The sequence below is a fragment of the Scyliorhinus torazame genome, chromosome 2 (assembly GCF_047496885.1).
Source record: "Scyliorhinus torazame isolate Kashiwa2021f chromosome 2, sScyTor2.1, whole genome shotgun sequence".
In the NCBI taxonomy this organism is placed as follows: domain Eukaryota; kingdom Metazoa; phylum Chordata; class Chondrichthyes; order Carcharhiniformes; family Scyliorhinidae; genus Scyliorhinus; species Scyliorhinus torazame.
Genome location: NC_092708.1, coordinates 60,474,321 through 60,490,307, shown reverse-complemented (window position 1 = coordinate 60,490,307; position 15,987 = coordinate 60,474,321). Strand labels below are relative to the sequence as shown.

At 45.2% G+C, this 15,987-nt stretch overlaps 1 protein-coding gene across 1 annotated transcript in view; it reads right to left on the bottom strand.

Annotated features, from left to right (window-relative positions):
• LOC140406643 (low-density lipoprotein receptor-related protein 1B-like) overlaps nt 1-15,987 on the bottom strand; it is a 1,956,985-nt gene that overhangs the window by 876,042 nt on the left and 1,064,956 nt on the right. The window contains exon 6 of the mRNA XM_072494650.1: nt 8,489-8,752. Coding sequence (XP_072350751.1) covers nt 8,489-8,752 — 264 coding nt within the window. The remainder of the gene's footprint in view (nt 1-8,488; nt 8,753-15,987) is intronic.

Below are 15,987 nucleotides of genomic sequence, written 5' to 3'. Positions count from 1 at the left end.
ATTCTGAATTCCCCCTCTGTTTACCCGAACATGTGCTGGAATGTGGCGACTAGGAGCTTTTCCTAGTAACTTCATTGCAATGTGAGCCTACTTGTGACAATAAAGATTATTTTTAAAAAATTATTATATCCTGCCTTCATGCTGCCTTATAATCCCTTTATGCTGTTCCATGCCTCCTCAAATTGCCCATACTCCCTCCATGCTGCCTCATATTTTCCCATGCCTCCTCCTTATCAACGTTCCCCCCCCCCCCCCCTCGCCCCCAAGTATCTGTTTTGCGCAGAACCAATGAGTCATTGGCAAATCTTTGAAATTATCCTAAACAATGACACAATAAACACAGCCCTTCAGACTATAACAGGTCATAAGCTTTTATGCACTTCAGACCTCTTAATCCTGTGTAAATAAATACACTGGCAGTGAAAACTTTTCAAAGAACCAGATTATCACAAGGTAATAAAGATATGAATCAAACAAAGGATTCCCTCTATTCTGCAGCTTTCTAAGTGTGCTGTGATCTACGTTGATTGGCCAGGCATTCATAATGAGGCCAGGTGGCAATTATGTCATCAAAAGCAGGCTGAAATGGTATGATGTTGTCTTTATATTACTAGATGGTATAAATACTGAAGTAAATAAACTACACTGGACAATGATTATAGGGCACAAGAACAAAGCTATCAAGCACGCTGAAACTACTAAACTACTATGCTACTGGTTTGGAGAGTAGTAGAGAGTGTGTAATTTCACATGTGGCTCCATACTATCAATTAACCAAAAGACGTCTTTCATCTGACATATCTGAAATAATGAATGAAGTTGCAAAGGTCATGCCTGGGGATGCATGCCTGAACTTGATCCAAGAACATTTACCAATGTCTTATTGAACCTTTTTTAATATTCTACAACAAGCAAATTACTTGCAGAGCTATTATGGTGTACAATATGAACACCATACGAATTAACTACTAAATCTTAGGTACTCAGAGGTAAAACATCTAATTTCTGATCCTGTGGCCTGTCCTTCATAGAAACCAATGGGAAATGTTGCATTAAGCAAAAAAAACCTTACGATATCAGCCTTACACAAAAGAAAAAGATTGCAAAACTATTTATATATGTGAAAAAACAGGTTCGTCGTTAAGAATAACCTACATCAAAATAAATTGTATTATTGAACCAAAAGTTCTGATGTTGAAATTAGTCTATACAAACAAGCTGAAAGTGAATCAAAAGCCTTGTTTTGCACCCTACTGGTTTTATTTCCATTGAAATCAATGGAAAATTAAATAGTGTGGGACTCAAAACTGGTTGTTAATTCACCGTCTCCATACCAACTTCATTCTGATTGTCATTCCAAGTGAATGATTCTTGTGGTGGTTACTACACTCTTAAATGGTTTAGAATTATCGAAGTGAATGATAGCTGTAAAGACAGATATATCAATTTTGAATCCCTTTATGTTTTCTAAAATGTAATAGTTTACTTACGTATTCTATTTTGGAAACACATCATATGGTTTCCCACCACAGAGTGCAGAAGGCATTTATTTTAATAAAAAGCACATGTTAATCTGACTTCAGAAGGAAGTCCCACAGTACATGTGATTGACTTGACGATTGCAAGTTCATTTCCAGACAGATTGAGCGCCATGCTTTTAGTCATCATCTGTCATCTGTTAACTTTCCATTGAAAGTAATTATCCTGGATGTGCTCATATGTTCTTTTCTGAGAAAAATGAGCGGAGTTTTAGAAGAAGCAATGGGGCCTAAATATGCAAATCAGGCCGAAAACTATTCTCGGCAAACTACTCAAATCCATATTTTCTCCATCAGAAGGACTATAGGGCTTTTAAATTTTGAATGGGAGGAGCAGGGGATAAAGTGAATTGTAAAACAGGACCCTTTCATTCCTAAATACTGGCATTGCTTGTGCAAATAATGAAAAAAAGTTAAATATTTAAGCAGTATTTTATGGGAATCACTGCAAGTAGCAGCAATACTTTTGCCTTATTTAAAACAAAATGCTGTTTTCACCTGAAGAATTGAACCACGAGGTAAAATACCGTGAGCATTTGCCATAATACTCCTGCTCAAAATATCCACTACCTTTATAAGAACTCTGGTCACTTTCGGTGAAAAAGGAATAAAACTGATCATAATAATAATCGCTTATTGTCACAAGTAGGCTTCAATGAAGTTACTGTGAAAAGCAAAGCACCTAGTTCCGGCGCCTGTTCGGGGTGGCCGGTACGGAAATTGAACCCGCGCTGCTGGCATTAGAACATAGAACATAGAACATTACAGTGCAGTACAAGCCCTTTGGCCCTCGATGTTGCAGGCATCGTTGCAGGACGACATATCGTCCATATGTCTATCCAATGACCATTTGAATGCCCTTAGTGTTGGCGAGTCCACTACTGTTGCAGGCATCGTTCTGCATTACAAGCTAGCTGTTTAGCCCACTGTGCTAAACCAACCCTAATTGAATGTGTCATTGAATGCTTCCTAAAATCTTCTTCAACTGCTTTGAATCGGATTATTTAAAAGTTTCGCTTTTAAATCTTTCGCTACCTGAAATTGAATCAAAGCGGAAATAAGAATTACATTTTTTGGGGGAAAATAAAATATTTGGTGTACTTCAACACAAAATGAATGCTTAATGTTAAATGGCACAGACGTTGTGCTCGAGGGAAGCACAGGTCAGAGAATCAATGCCACTGTGTTGGAAACTCAACCCCTTGATGCAGTTCCCTGCTGGGTGTGTAGGACTATTGAATTTACCCTGTAGCAAGAGTTAATTGCAAAGGTTTACCCCGGACATCCATCTTTGGCTAATGTTCCCATGCGCAATTGCATTGAACAATTTTTTTTCCTTTCCATTTATTACTATTGATAAACAAATGTGCTGTGAAGTGGCATTTTTAATCAGCTTTGAGTGACACATAAATTATAATTTATAAGAATATGGAGTTTATCAAATATGAATAGACATGAGGACTGTTAGTACCTCCTGATATCTGATCTTTTATACACATGTATAGTTGTAGAAAATAGGCAACCATGCCTAATTATTAACAGATTGTTGGAATGTGAAAGCTAAAGTGCTATGGGAAAAATATTGAATACAAGTGTTAAACCAAATGTTAAAGCAATAAATATTTCTAATCTCCCATGGAGATGAAAGAGCAAGAATGTTTTAAACCCTCAGCTGAAATCAATAGGCAAAAAATAAGATATGTAGTAAGTTAACAGAAGGAAATTCAAACTAACCTTCAATCTTTTTTTATCTGATACATGGCACTTTGTGAGATTCCCCAGTGCAATCCCCTGCTGGGGAATTTTCACAGGAGATGTACAATGAGTGTTATCGCTAGTCATTTTAACAAAAATGGTACTCTAATGGTATTTATGGATTATTGAAATACAATGGCTGGGTGATTATTCATTGATGTGATGTATCTTGACTCTTTAAAGCATTTTGCCTGAGTTCTGTATCATTGGACTTTAATTTAAAACAGCAACGTCCCAGGGTGAAAGTTGGGAAATTGGCTGAAGGGAATGAAATAGCAGTTATGTGTTGCAGGAATTATGTAAAGGTGTTAAAGTGCTGAGCAGGGTGCCCAAGGATTAATTTATTATTACTATATTTCTAATTTACAATAACAGGTTAGATTCAGAAGCCGAATGTAAACTGGGCAAATATACAGCTCGGAAGGGAGCCAAATTTGAGTAGGAAGGTTGAGTTAGGTCAAATATATATGGATGTATGTCGGTGGGTTGCAAATAGGAAGAAAACACCGTGGGCATAAGTACTTCATGAAAGTTATGTTGTTAGATAAGGGAACTGAAGAGAGTTATGGGTTTTCATAGATTTGGTTCTCAGCACAGTCAGCAGAATTTGAAATGATTATCCAGAATGATGTGTTAGGCAGGTAGGTTCGATGTGGACTGCACTCGATGCAGGGAAGCTCGAAACACTGGAGAAGATCCAACACTGTTTTATTCAACGGTAGAACTGATATACATATTCAGCTGTGGGTCGACACTATGCTGAACTGACTGGAGACTTTGTAGGAGCCTGACCAGACTTACTAGCTACCGCATGGTGTTTGCTCTGTGCTAGCTCGTGGACTCTGACTGTCTCAGAGGCTGGGTCCCGCGAGAGCGGGAAACCTAGTGCCCTCTGGCTTTATAGTGGTAGTGTCCTGTTTGGTGATTGGCTGCACTGTGTTGTGTGCTTACTGGTCATCCTGTGTGTCAATCACTGCCTGTCTGCATCTCATTATCTACAGGAGTTGATATTATGACACAGAATAGCACAATGCAAAAAAGCGAACGTCATACTAAGTACTCCAGTCAGACATCAGATTGAGTATGGTGTCGGGTTCAGCTCACTTGAGGCAGTAAGGATGCACTCAAGCTTTTGAGACAGTTCACAAGAGATATGGGCTGGAATTCTCCGGTTGTTCATGCTGGCGGGGTTCTTTGGGGTGGTTTCAACTGGAGTTACCATTGACAGCAGTGGGACCAGAGAATCTCGCTGCCAGCAAATGTCACGCTGCCTCCCGTTGCTGGGAAACATGCATCTGGGAGGCCGGTGAATCCGTCCAACATCAGTAACCTGCGATGTTTAAAGGTATATTAAATCTGTTGTTGTTGTTCACTGAGCTATGAAAAACAGCTGGAGGAATCTGGGGCTGGATTTTCAATGCGGGATCAAAATCCTGATGAAAGGGCACATTCTGGATCCTGACACCGACGCCGAACAGCATCGTTCTCGCGAAATGGTTTTGAATGTAAATGGTCCAATTGGCCAGGAGGCAAACTCAGTGCCCAGTTAGGGGTGGGAGGTGCTTGCCCAGCACCAGTAGCAAAGGCAGCGGGCAGCCCCGTTGGTGACTTCTTCTGCCCTGCCAATTTGAGAAGGCAGCTCTTGTAAGGTCATGGGGTGGTAAACAGCAGACAGCAGAAAAAGTTAAGGGCCAGAGTTCATGCTGCCATTAATTGGCCCCACAAGTTTGTCTCAAAAACATCTCATAAGAAATTTATCTGGGCCCAAGGGCGAACACAACATCACTAAACTGCTGTGTAGAAGGCTGTTCGGACTCGCCAGAAACTATTTTGAAAAGTGAATTCTGTTTCCGACTCGTAAGGAGTTTAAAGGGCTCTCTTCCCCGCTCCCTGTCCCATGCCGGCTCTTTGAAAATTCAGAACTGTCTTGGACGCATTGGGATCCCGAGATGACCTCCAGGATCGTGATTTTCAAAGTTCAACTGCCCGGGGTCCAGATCTCACAGATTTTTGAAAATCTCAGCTACAGGCTTCTCAGCCTGAAAAGGTAATCTCAAAGTCATAAATGACAGCAAATGGTCAAACAAGATTAATATGATTCCAAATTAAATCACAACAAAGGGGCAAAGTGACAGGCCAAATCAGGAGCAATTCCAATTTGGGACCGATGTGATAGGGTTCTCCTTTGGAAAGATTCTTATCTGCTTATACCCTATTTTACAGGGTGGCAGTGACTTCTTAAAAACCTTGCTCATTTGTCACATTAGACCCACACTACTCGATTTTTTTGAGTTCTTGAGAGGAAGTGACTCTGCTTCTGATCTGAGCCAGAAGCTGTGGATTTGAGTCCTAGCCCAGAACTTGATGGCCAATAAGAAAGGTGTGTTTACAACATGGCCAAACAGGTAGACTATCAACCTACAAATCCTTCCAGGACATGTCAATGGGAGGTAGTATGAGGCACAGAGTCCTGGTCAGCCATGTGGTAGAAAGAATGCTGGAGCCCCTACCACCACTCTCCATAACTCCACACTACACCATGCATGTAAATGTGCTTGTTGCCAAACCAACTTGGACTACCCACGTTAACTCCTGCAGTTTCTGATAAGATCCTGAAATAGACAGTCACTGCCTCACCAAAAAATTTGAATTTAAAGTCCTAATGTTTTGGGGCCTCAATGTAATTTTGGTCTTCATTGGGCAGAGTGTGCTGAACCATCAGACTAGGCATCCTTAAAAGGTTTTGCTGCCATTCCAAAATAAAACTAAGAAACCATATGCACAATTATATTTGAAAGGGTAGAATTCTAGCATTGTACAATTTCAACCACTGCTGACCCCTCTGTCCCCTTTTCCCCACTGGCTTCACAACTCCCAAAAGTCCCTCGCCTCCCCAGCTATCCAAGTTTTAAATGAGAATTGTTGGCTGGTTTCCACACAGGAACCTAGGACTGGATTCTCCAAAAATGGGGCTATGTTTACACTGGCGTTTCACGCCAGACTTTCCTTCAAAAAATTAAGAGCTATTCACCTACCTGCAGGGGGCTGGCAGGGCTCCGGAGTGCTTCTCACAGCTTTGGCTGCGGATACGGGCCCCGCCCTTCCGGTTCCGAGTCCACGCATGTGCACGGCGGTGGCCTCAAGCGGCCGAATTGAACGCGATGGCGGACTCAGCCGGCGGACCTAGACCAACAAACAAGGTCCCAACGATTTGCCCCACACCACTCCATCTAACCCGCCCGATCGCCACCTCGGCCGCTCATAAGGCCCTCCCAGTACATAATACCCCCGCTAGAGAGGCCGCGGACTGAGTCCGCAGCTGCCGCGCGAGAGTCCCGCCGGTCAGACATGGTTAGAACCACGCCGTTGAGAATTCGGCTAATCGGGACTGGAGCATCGTTGGGAGGACCTCTGGCAATGGTCCCCCAGCCGCGCCATGTAAATCGCGTGCGAGCGATTCTCCGGGGACCGGAGAATCATGGGAGCAGCGCCGGGCCCAATTCTCCGTGGATTCTCCGTCCCTGTGCCAAACGCGATTTTGGCGCAGGGCTGCGGGGAATCCAGCCCCATAGGTTTTCGATCCTCTGGAGTGACAAGCCATCAGTCATCCTTGTTCAGCTAATCGACCCTACATTGTGTTTAACTGAGTGATACCCACACTCAAAAGTGGATCAATCCTCCCACCAATGTTACCGATCTTGTGGAATATGCTTCCTGCTCATTGCCTGAAGCTGGACACCAAAATCATCGTCAGAGTGATTGACTAATGTAACGACAATACAAAAGCCTGAGAAAACATCAGAAATGGTTGGATGCCACAGTTGTTGGTTGGGGTGGACCGTCTGTCTGTCTAATAAGTAAAGTTATCCTGCACTAATGAGCAAAGAAAGATCTAATGGACCTCCTGATACAAACTGAGATGTTTTAAAAATGTCACTTCTGTCAGCCTCATTTCCCCAGAAAACTGCAGTATTTTTCAACTGAACATTCATATTTATGAATTTGTCTTTGGCGGCATTTTAATTTAATCTTCCTCGGTGATCACTCGCTAACGAGTATGATTGTCCACCTCAGCAATTCCGTGCTGCTGGTCATGGGTTCTGTGGGTACCACCACTGTAACCACAAGTAATGTAACCGTCAGTACCCACCATTGAATTAAATGGGCGCGATTTACTGGCTACGTCCCGCCAAATCATGACGGGCGCGGCCGGTAGATCCCGGGCGAGGCCTCTTCCGGGATCTCCGACAAGACGTCACGATCTGGATCCCACCCACAGTAGGTGGGATACAGACTTGCAGAGTTAAGTATGCTTGAAAGCTTATTTAACTCTGCCGCCGCCAGATCGAACCGGCTTCCAGAATATAACTGCCCCACCGAAGAGACCCCAGCCGGGAGCCATTTACCACTGGCCACCACAAATGGGGACCAGACGGAACGGCATTTTTAGGTGGGTGTCTCCAAGACGATTGGAGGTTTCTGGGTGGTTGCTATCTGGACAAGGTGGCATGAGGCACCTTGGCCCTGCCAGCCTGGTACCCTGGCAGTGCCACCTGGGCCCCATGGCAGCGCCACCTGGGTGCCAATTTGGCACTACCAGAGTGCCCATTTGACACTGCCAGGGTAGAAGAGGCACTAGCAGGGTGCCAGGCTGGCAGGGTCAAGGTGCCCAGGTAGCATTTTCCCACGCTGGGGATAGGGTCTGGGTGAACCTTGCCCTTATGAGGTGGAGTGCGGGGGGCGCGAGGATCCTCCAAGTGAGTTGGGGCATTGGGGGTGTGCAGGTGTCATGTTGGGGGGTCGAGAGATCGGTGTGCCTCTCTCCCTGCACTGAGGATCTCCGCTCGTCGAAATTCCTCAGTGCAGGAAATACGATTGAGTACGGCCTTGGGGGTGTATTCCCCATTGAGGGCCAAAAATCCCCCAGATTGTCATTAGATAGCAGGGTCGTCCCTGGCGCTACAAGTACTAGGAACTACCCCTCTAATCCCACCCAGAACGGACTATTTTTTTAATTAGATCGCGCCCAATGTCTTTCAAAACATGTGAATGAGTTAACATTGGTCAGGCTTGTCAAAGGCATTCAATTCGGCAACACAAAAATATTTTGCAAGAGGTTGTTTGCAAATTTATCTATTGTAATAGAACAAATTCTAAAGTATATCTTGGTACTTAAAGGTACTGAAAAGACTCACTGTGCAGGCTGTGTGAAATATTGATGACTCGCTCGTCAGTAAATCCATTCAGCGGTGTCATCTTGGCACATTTCAGTTCAGCATGAGTAGACATTTCCTCAGCTGTTATCCAGCAGACCAGCTCCTCATCATAAATAAAATCCAGTGCTATGATTCCATTATTGTTGACAGAATTCAGAGTTGGAACACTTGATCCATTCAGACTGGTCATCAGAATACTTTTAACATTGGCGATTAAAAGTACAGGTGGTCTATCAATTGGTTCTGGAAAAGATGAAGTTAATAAGGAGTTATATTTAAAAATAAAATTACTTGACAATAGCTTTCAATTACAAAGCTGTAATCAATCCAAAACTTGGAAAACAAATATACTATGCAGAATAAAATGGGAATCATGTCATTTATTCTGCTGACATGGAGTAAAATGATGCATGAGAAGCAAAACTGATGTTCACATTATGGGAAAATGGTTGCACATTGGCTAATAATTGTGCTTCCACTGGAAATCCAGTCGACACAGTACAGCTGAGGCCTGAGTGAAAATACCGCTGCTGATTTCTCCTCTCTGGGCGAGTTGCATGGCCTGGGATTTCAGGGGTAGGTTTTCTCCTTAACCTAGCAGCGTACTTATAAAGTGGGGCCAAATACTAGTCACTGAGATTGGGGTCTTCCCTGCTCCTTGGGGGGAAGCAGCAAGAAGACCTTTGGTAGCCCTAGTCTTCTGAAGGAAAAAAGGGTAAGACACAATTACAAGTACTTCTCTGTGTGATCCTCAGTCTGTCCACACAAACATGGAAGCATTTACGCCACAATGCCGTTCTGTTGGGATGCCAATGAGTAATAATCCAGGGTATTCAGATGGGAGGCTGGGCGGTATCCCTATTTAAAATACAAGTGCTCAGCCTCTGCTTAATTTACATTTGCAGCAAGAGGTGAAATGCAGTAGAAGAGAGGAAGAATTCTTCTTATCCTCCTGGGAAATGCACAAGGTTCAGAGCAAAGGAAAATTACTCATTTTTTCAAAAGAGTAAATTCAATCAAATGATTGACATTTTTAGTAATGATTCAATTTCCTCATTAAGAATATATTATCGATGTTTTGAAATTCTAATTTGAAAATCACCAGTTCAGCTATTCCAAATATGGCAGTGCACTTGTTTGACTTCCATCAATGAACTAAGTACAGTGCAGTCGCAAAGTGACCCCTCGCTGGAGAGAGATAAGCTGGCATCATTACCAGATTCCCTCCAAAATGGGATCATTGTGCTAAACAATCACACAGGGACAAAACCTGAACTGCAGAGGGCCTGAAAATTATGAGGCCATCAGGTATGCCTGTTTCCCTCATTTTGGCCAAATCTGGCTCGGGGCTTGGGCCGCCTGTCCTCATGAGGTGGGCCGGCAATTAGGCTTACAAGTCTGCGCTATCTCCCTGGGTGGTGTTGGTGCAGTCAAAGGCTTCTTTGCCAAGGGATTGCCCCTACTCACACCTCTTCCTGGATGACTTTTTTATTTTTTGTTAAAATGGACACGATCCTCCGACCATGCAGCGCCTGAAAAGCAGCTCGCCGTGGCGCAGCATGGCCGATGAAAGCTGGGAGACCCCTCTCCCAGGATCTACCTGGCTTGCAACACCTTGCGAGATGCAATGAGATGTTGCAAGGGGAATCCCGCCCACAATGGGCGGGATCACCTTTTAGCAAATCTGCATATTAGAGCGAAGCCGTAAGCCTTACTCAAACGTGCAGATTCCCGAGGTACCTGAGACTTTGGGATTCAATCCCTTCATCTCGGGTACATCGGGTGAGCGCCATTTGGTACTGGTCCCCAGAACCGGGACCAGATGGAACAGCACTCGTGGGGGCCTCCAAGGGGATCGGAGGTCCCCAGCTACATGGCTTTGGCAGAGTGGTACCCTAGCATTGCCGTTGCCACCTGGGTACCCTGGTAGTGCAAGCCTGGGGCCCTGCAGTGCCACCTGGGTGTCAGCCTGGGCATTGCCTGGGGGGGGGGGGGGGAGATCCTGCCATGTTGTGTTTGGGCTGAGGGGTGAGGTCGGGGTTTCTTTTTGGTTACTCGGAGATCGGGACGCCATTTTTAAATGGCGTCCCGTCTCTCGCCTCAATGGGGAGTTTCAGCAAGCAGAGCTCCCCATTATAAAAAATGGGGCTATGTGCAGCCTCGACTGTGCATTCCCCATTCATAGAATCATAGAATTTACAGTGCAGTAGGAGGCCATTCGGTCCATCGAGTCTGCATCGGACCTTGGAAATAGCACCCCACTTAAGCCCACATTTCCACCCTATCCCTGTAACCCAATAACCCCACCTAAGCCTTTTGGACACTAAGGGGCAATTTATCATGGCCAATCCACCTAACCTGCACATCTTTGGACTGTGGAAGGAAACCGGAGCACACGGAGGAAGCTCACGCAGACACGGGGAGACTGTGCAGGCTCCGCACAGTTACCCAAGCCAGAATCGAACCTGGGACCCTGGAGCTGTGAAGCAATTGTCCTAACCACTGTGCTACCGTGATGCCCCCTGTGCTACCGTGCTGCCCCCTTATTCGGGCCCCTTGTTCAAAGTGAGTCATGTTGAACAACCATGTGTTTCTTGGCACTGCGAGTGCCAGGAAGCACGTGGCTAAACAAGCTCACTCGGGGGCTTTGCTCCCTTTTGGGAAGATTGCGCTCAAAGTATTTTTAGAAATTGGCTTAGAGGGCCTCTTCCTGTAGAAGCACCGTATCAATAACATATTATTGTAGCTGGCTGCTCCTTTAAAGCTCTTTGGCCTCTGCCTGGCTCTCCAGCTTTGGAAGCTCACTTAGCATCCTAAATTGAGCACATAACCTGTTGATATGCCATCAATGAACACACGACGAGTGGTGAACGTAACTGAGGCTTTAATAAACTAAACGGAAAGCCTCCTGGCCTCGGATCATGAACTGAGGCAGCGGCGGAGACTAACCACCTTTATACCGAGCCCGAGGGAGGCGGAGCCAGCAGTGACAAGCCCAAGCTTGTAACAGTACAACAATAGAATACAATACAGTGGTTTACCACATTCACCCCCTGTTAAAAAAGAGTCCATGGGACTTCGATGTTGTGGACATTTCGGAGACATGGATAGAGCAGGGACAGGAATGGCTGTTGCAGGTGCCGAAGTTTAGATATTTCAGTAAGGTCAGGGAAGGTGGTAAAAGAGGGGAAGGGGTGGCATTGTTAGTCAACGACAGTATTACGGTGGCAGAAAGGACGTTTGATGAGGACTCATCTACTAAGGTAGTATGAGCTGAGGTTAGAAACAGAAAAGGACAGGTCACCCTGTTAGGCGTTTTCTATAGGCCTCCGAAAGGTTCCCGAGACGTAGAGGAAAGGATTGCAAAGATGATTCTGGATAGGAGCGAAAGCAACAGGGAAGTTGTTCTGGGGGACTTTAACTTTCCAAATATTGACTGGAAACGCTATAGGTCAAGTACTTTAGATGGGTCTGTTTTTGTCCAATGTGTACAGGAGGGTTTCCTGACACAGTATGTAGATAGGCCAATGAGAGGCGAGGCGATATTGGATTTGGTACTGGGTAATAAACGAGGACAGGTGTTAGATTTGGAGGTAGGTGAGCACTTTGGTGATAGTGACCACAATTCGATTACGTTTACTTTAGTGATGGAAAGGGATAGGTATATACCGCAGGGCAAGAGTTATATCTGGGGGAAAAGCAATTATGATGCGATGAGGCAAGACTTAGGATGCATCGGATGGAGAGGAAAACTTCAGGGAATGGGCACAATGGAAATGTGGAGCTTGTTCAAGGAACAGCGACTGCGTGTCCTTGATAAGTATATACCTGTCAGGCAGGGAGGAAGTGGTCGAGCAAGGGAACCGTGGTTTACTAAAGCAGTCGAAACACTGGCAATTCTGGTCGCCGCATTATAGGAAGGATAGAACATAGAACATAGAACATTACAGCGCAGTACAGGCCCTTCAGCCCTCGATGTTGCGCCGACCTGTGAAACCACTCTAAAGCCCATCTACACTCTTCCCTTATTGTCCATATGTCTATCCAATGACCATTTGAATGTCCTTAGTGTTGGCGAGTCCACTACTGTTGCAGGCAGGGCATTCCACGCCCTTACTACTCTCTGAGTAAAGAACCTACCTCTGACATCAGTCTTATATCTATCTCCCCTCAATTTAAAGGTAAGTTCCCTCTGGTAGACATCACCATCCGAGGAAAAAGGCTCTCACTGTCCACCCTATCCAATCCTCTGATCATCTTGTATGCCTCAATTAAGTCACCTCTTAACCTTCTTCTCTCTAACGAAAACAGCCTCAAGTCCCTCAGCCTTTCCTCATAAGATCTTCCCTCCATACCAGGCAACATTCTGGTAAATCTCCCCTGCACCCTTTCCAATGCTTCTACATCCTTCCTATAATGCGGCGACCAGAATTGCACGCAATACTCCAAATGCGGCCGCACCAGAGTGTTGTATAGCTGCAACATGACCTCATGGCTCCTAAACTCAATCCCTCTACCAATAAAAGCTAACACACCGTACGCCTTCTTAACAACCCTCTCAACCTGGGTGGCAGCTTTCAGGGATCAATGTACATCGACATCGAGATCTCTCTGCTCATCCACACTGCCAAGAATCTTACCATTAGCCCAGTACTCAGTCTTCCTGTTATTCCTTCCAAAATGAATCACCTCACACTTTTCGGCATTAAACTCCATTTGCCACCTTTCAGCCCAGCGCTGCAGCTTATCTATGTCCCTCTGTAACTTGTAACATCCTTCCGCACTGTCCACAACTCCACCGACTTTAGTGTCATCTGCATATTTACTCACCCTTCCTTCTACGCCCTCCTCCAGGTCATTTATAAAAATGACAAACAGCAGTGGCTCCAAATGAGATCCTTGTGGTACACCACTAGTAACTGGACTCCAATCTGAACATTTCCCATCAACCACCACCCTTTGTCTTCTTCCAGCTAGCCAATTTCTGATCCAAACTGCTAAATCACTCTGAATCCCATGCCTCCGTATTTTCTGCAGTAGCCTATCATGGGGAACCTTATCAAACGCTTTACTGAAATCCATATACACCACATCCTTACCCTCATCCACCTGTTTGGTCACCTTCTCAAAGAACTCTATAAGGTTTGTGAGGCACGACTTACCCTTCACAAAACCATGTTGACTATCTCTAATCAAATTATTCCTTTCCAGATGATTATACATCCTATCTCTTATAAACCTTTCCAAGATTTTTCCCACAACAGAAGTAAGGCTCACTGGTCTATAGTTACCGGGGTTATCTCTACTCCCCTTCTTGAACAAGAGGACAACATTTGCTCTCCTCCAGTCTTCTGGCACGATTCCTGTCGACAAAGATGACTTAAAGATCAAGGCCAAAGTCTCAGCAATCTCCTCCCTAGCTTCCCAGAGAATCCTAGGATAAATCCCATCCGGCCCAGGTGACTTATCTATTTTCACACTTTCCAAAATTGCTAACACCTCCTCCTTATGAACCTCAAGCCCTTCTAGTCTAGCAGCCTGAATCTCAGTATTCTCCTCAACAACATTGTCTTTTTCCTGTGTGAATACCGACGTAAAATATTTGTTTAGCACCTCTCCTATCTCCTCGGACTCCAAGCACAACTTCCCACTACTGTCCTTTACTGGCCCTACTCTTACCCTAGTCATTCTTGTATTCCTGACATATCTACAGAAAGCGTTAGGGTTATCCTTGATCCAACCTGCCAAAGATTTCTCATGTCCCCTCCTGGCTCTTCTTAGCTCTCTCTTTAGGTCCTTCCTAGCTAACTTGTAACTCTCGAGTGCCCTAACTGAACCTTCATGTCTCATCTTTACATAAGTCTCCTTCTTCCTCTTGACAAGTGTTTCGACTGCTTTAGTAAACCATGGTTCCCTCACTCGACCACTTCCTCCCTGCCTGACAGGTACATACTTATCAAGGACACGCAGTAGCTGTTCCTTGAACAAGCTCCACATTTCCATTGTGCCCATCCCCTGCAGTTTTCCTCTCCATCCGATGTATCCTAAGTCTTGCCTCATCGCATCATAATTGCCTTTCCCCCAGATATAACTCTTGCCCTGCGGTATAAACCTATCCCTTTCATTCACTAAAGTAAATGTAATCGAATTGTGGTCACTATCACCAAAGTGCACACCTACCTCCAAATCTAACCCCTGTCCTGGTTCATTACCCAGTACCAAATCCAATATGGCCTCGCCTCTCGTTGGCCTATCTACAGACTGTGTCAGGAAACCCTCCTGCACACATTGGACAAAAACGGGCCCATCTAATGTACTCGAACTATAGCGTTTCCAGTCAATATTTGGAAAGTTAAAGTCCCCCATAACAACTACCCTGTTGCTTTCGCTCCTATCCAGAATCATCTTTGCAATCCTCTCCTCTACATCTCTGGAACTTTCCAGAGGCCTATAGAAAACCCCTAACAGGGTGACCTCTCCTTTCCTGTTTCTAACCTCAGCCCATACTACCTCAGTAGACGAGTCCTCATCAAACGTCCTTTCTGCCACCGTAATACTGTCCTTGACTAACAATGCCACCCGTCCCCCTCTTTTACCACCTTCCCTGAGCTTACTGAAATATCTAAATCCCGGCACCTGCAACAACCATTCCTGTCCCTGCTCTATCCATGTCTCCGAAATGGCCACAACATCGAAGTCCCATGTACCAACCCATGCCGCAAGTTCACCCACCTTATTCCGGATGCTCCTGGCATTGAAGAAGACACACTTTAAACCACCTTCCTGCCTGCCGGTACACTCCTGCAACTTTGAAACCCTACTCATGACCTCACTACTCTCAACCTCCTGTATACTGGAGCTACAATTCAGGTTCCCAAGCCCCTGCTGAATTAGTTTATACCCTCCCGAAGAGCATTAGCAAATTCCCCCCCCCCAAGTATATTGGTACCCCTCTGGTCCAGGTGCAGACCATCCCATTTGTAGAGGTCCCACCGACCCCAGAATGAGCCCCAATTATCCAGAAATCTGAAACCCTCCCTCCTGCACCATCCCTGTAGCCACGTGTTCAACTCCTCTCTCTCCCTATTCCTCGTCTCGCTATCACGTGGCACGGGTAACAACCCAGAGATAATAACTCTGTTTGTTCTAGATCTAAGTTTCCACCCTAGCTCCCTGAATTCCTGCCTTACATCCCCATCCCTTTTCCTACCTATGTCGTTGGTACCTATGTGGACCACGACTTGGGGCTGCTCCCACTCCCCCTTAAGGATGTGGAAGCATTGGAAAGGGTGCAGAGGAGATTTACCAGAATGTTGCCTGGTATGGAGGGAAGATCTTATGAGGAAAGGCTGAGGGACTTGAGGCTGTTTTTGTTCGCGAGAAGACGGTTAAGAGGTGACTTAATTGAGGCATACAAGATGATCAGAGGATTGGATAGGGTGGACAGTGAGAGCCTTTTTCCTCGGATGGTGATGTCT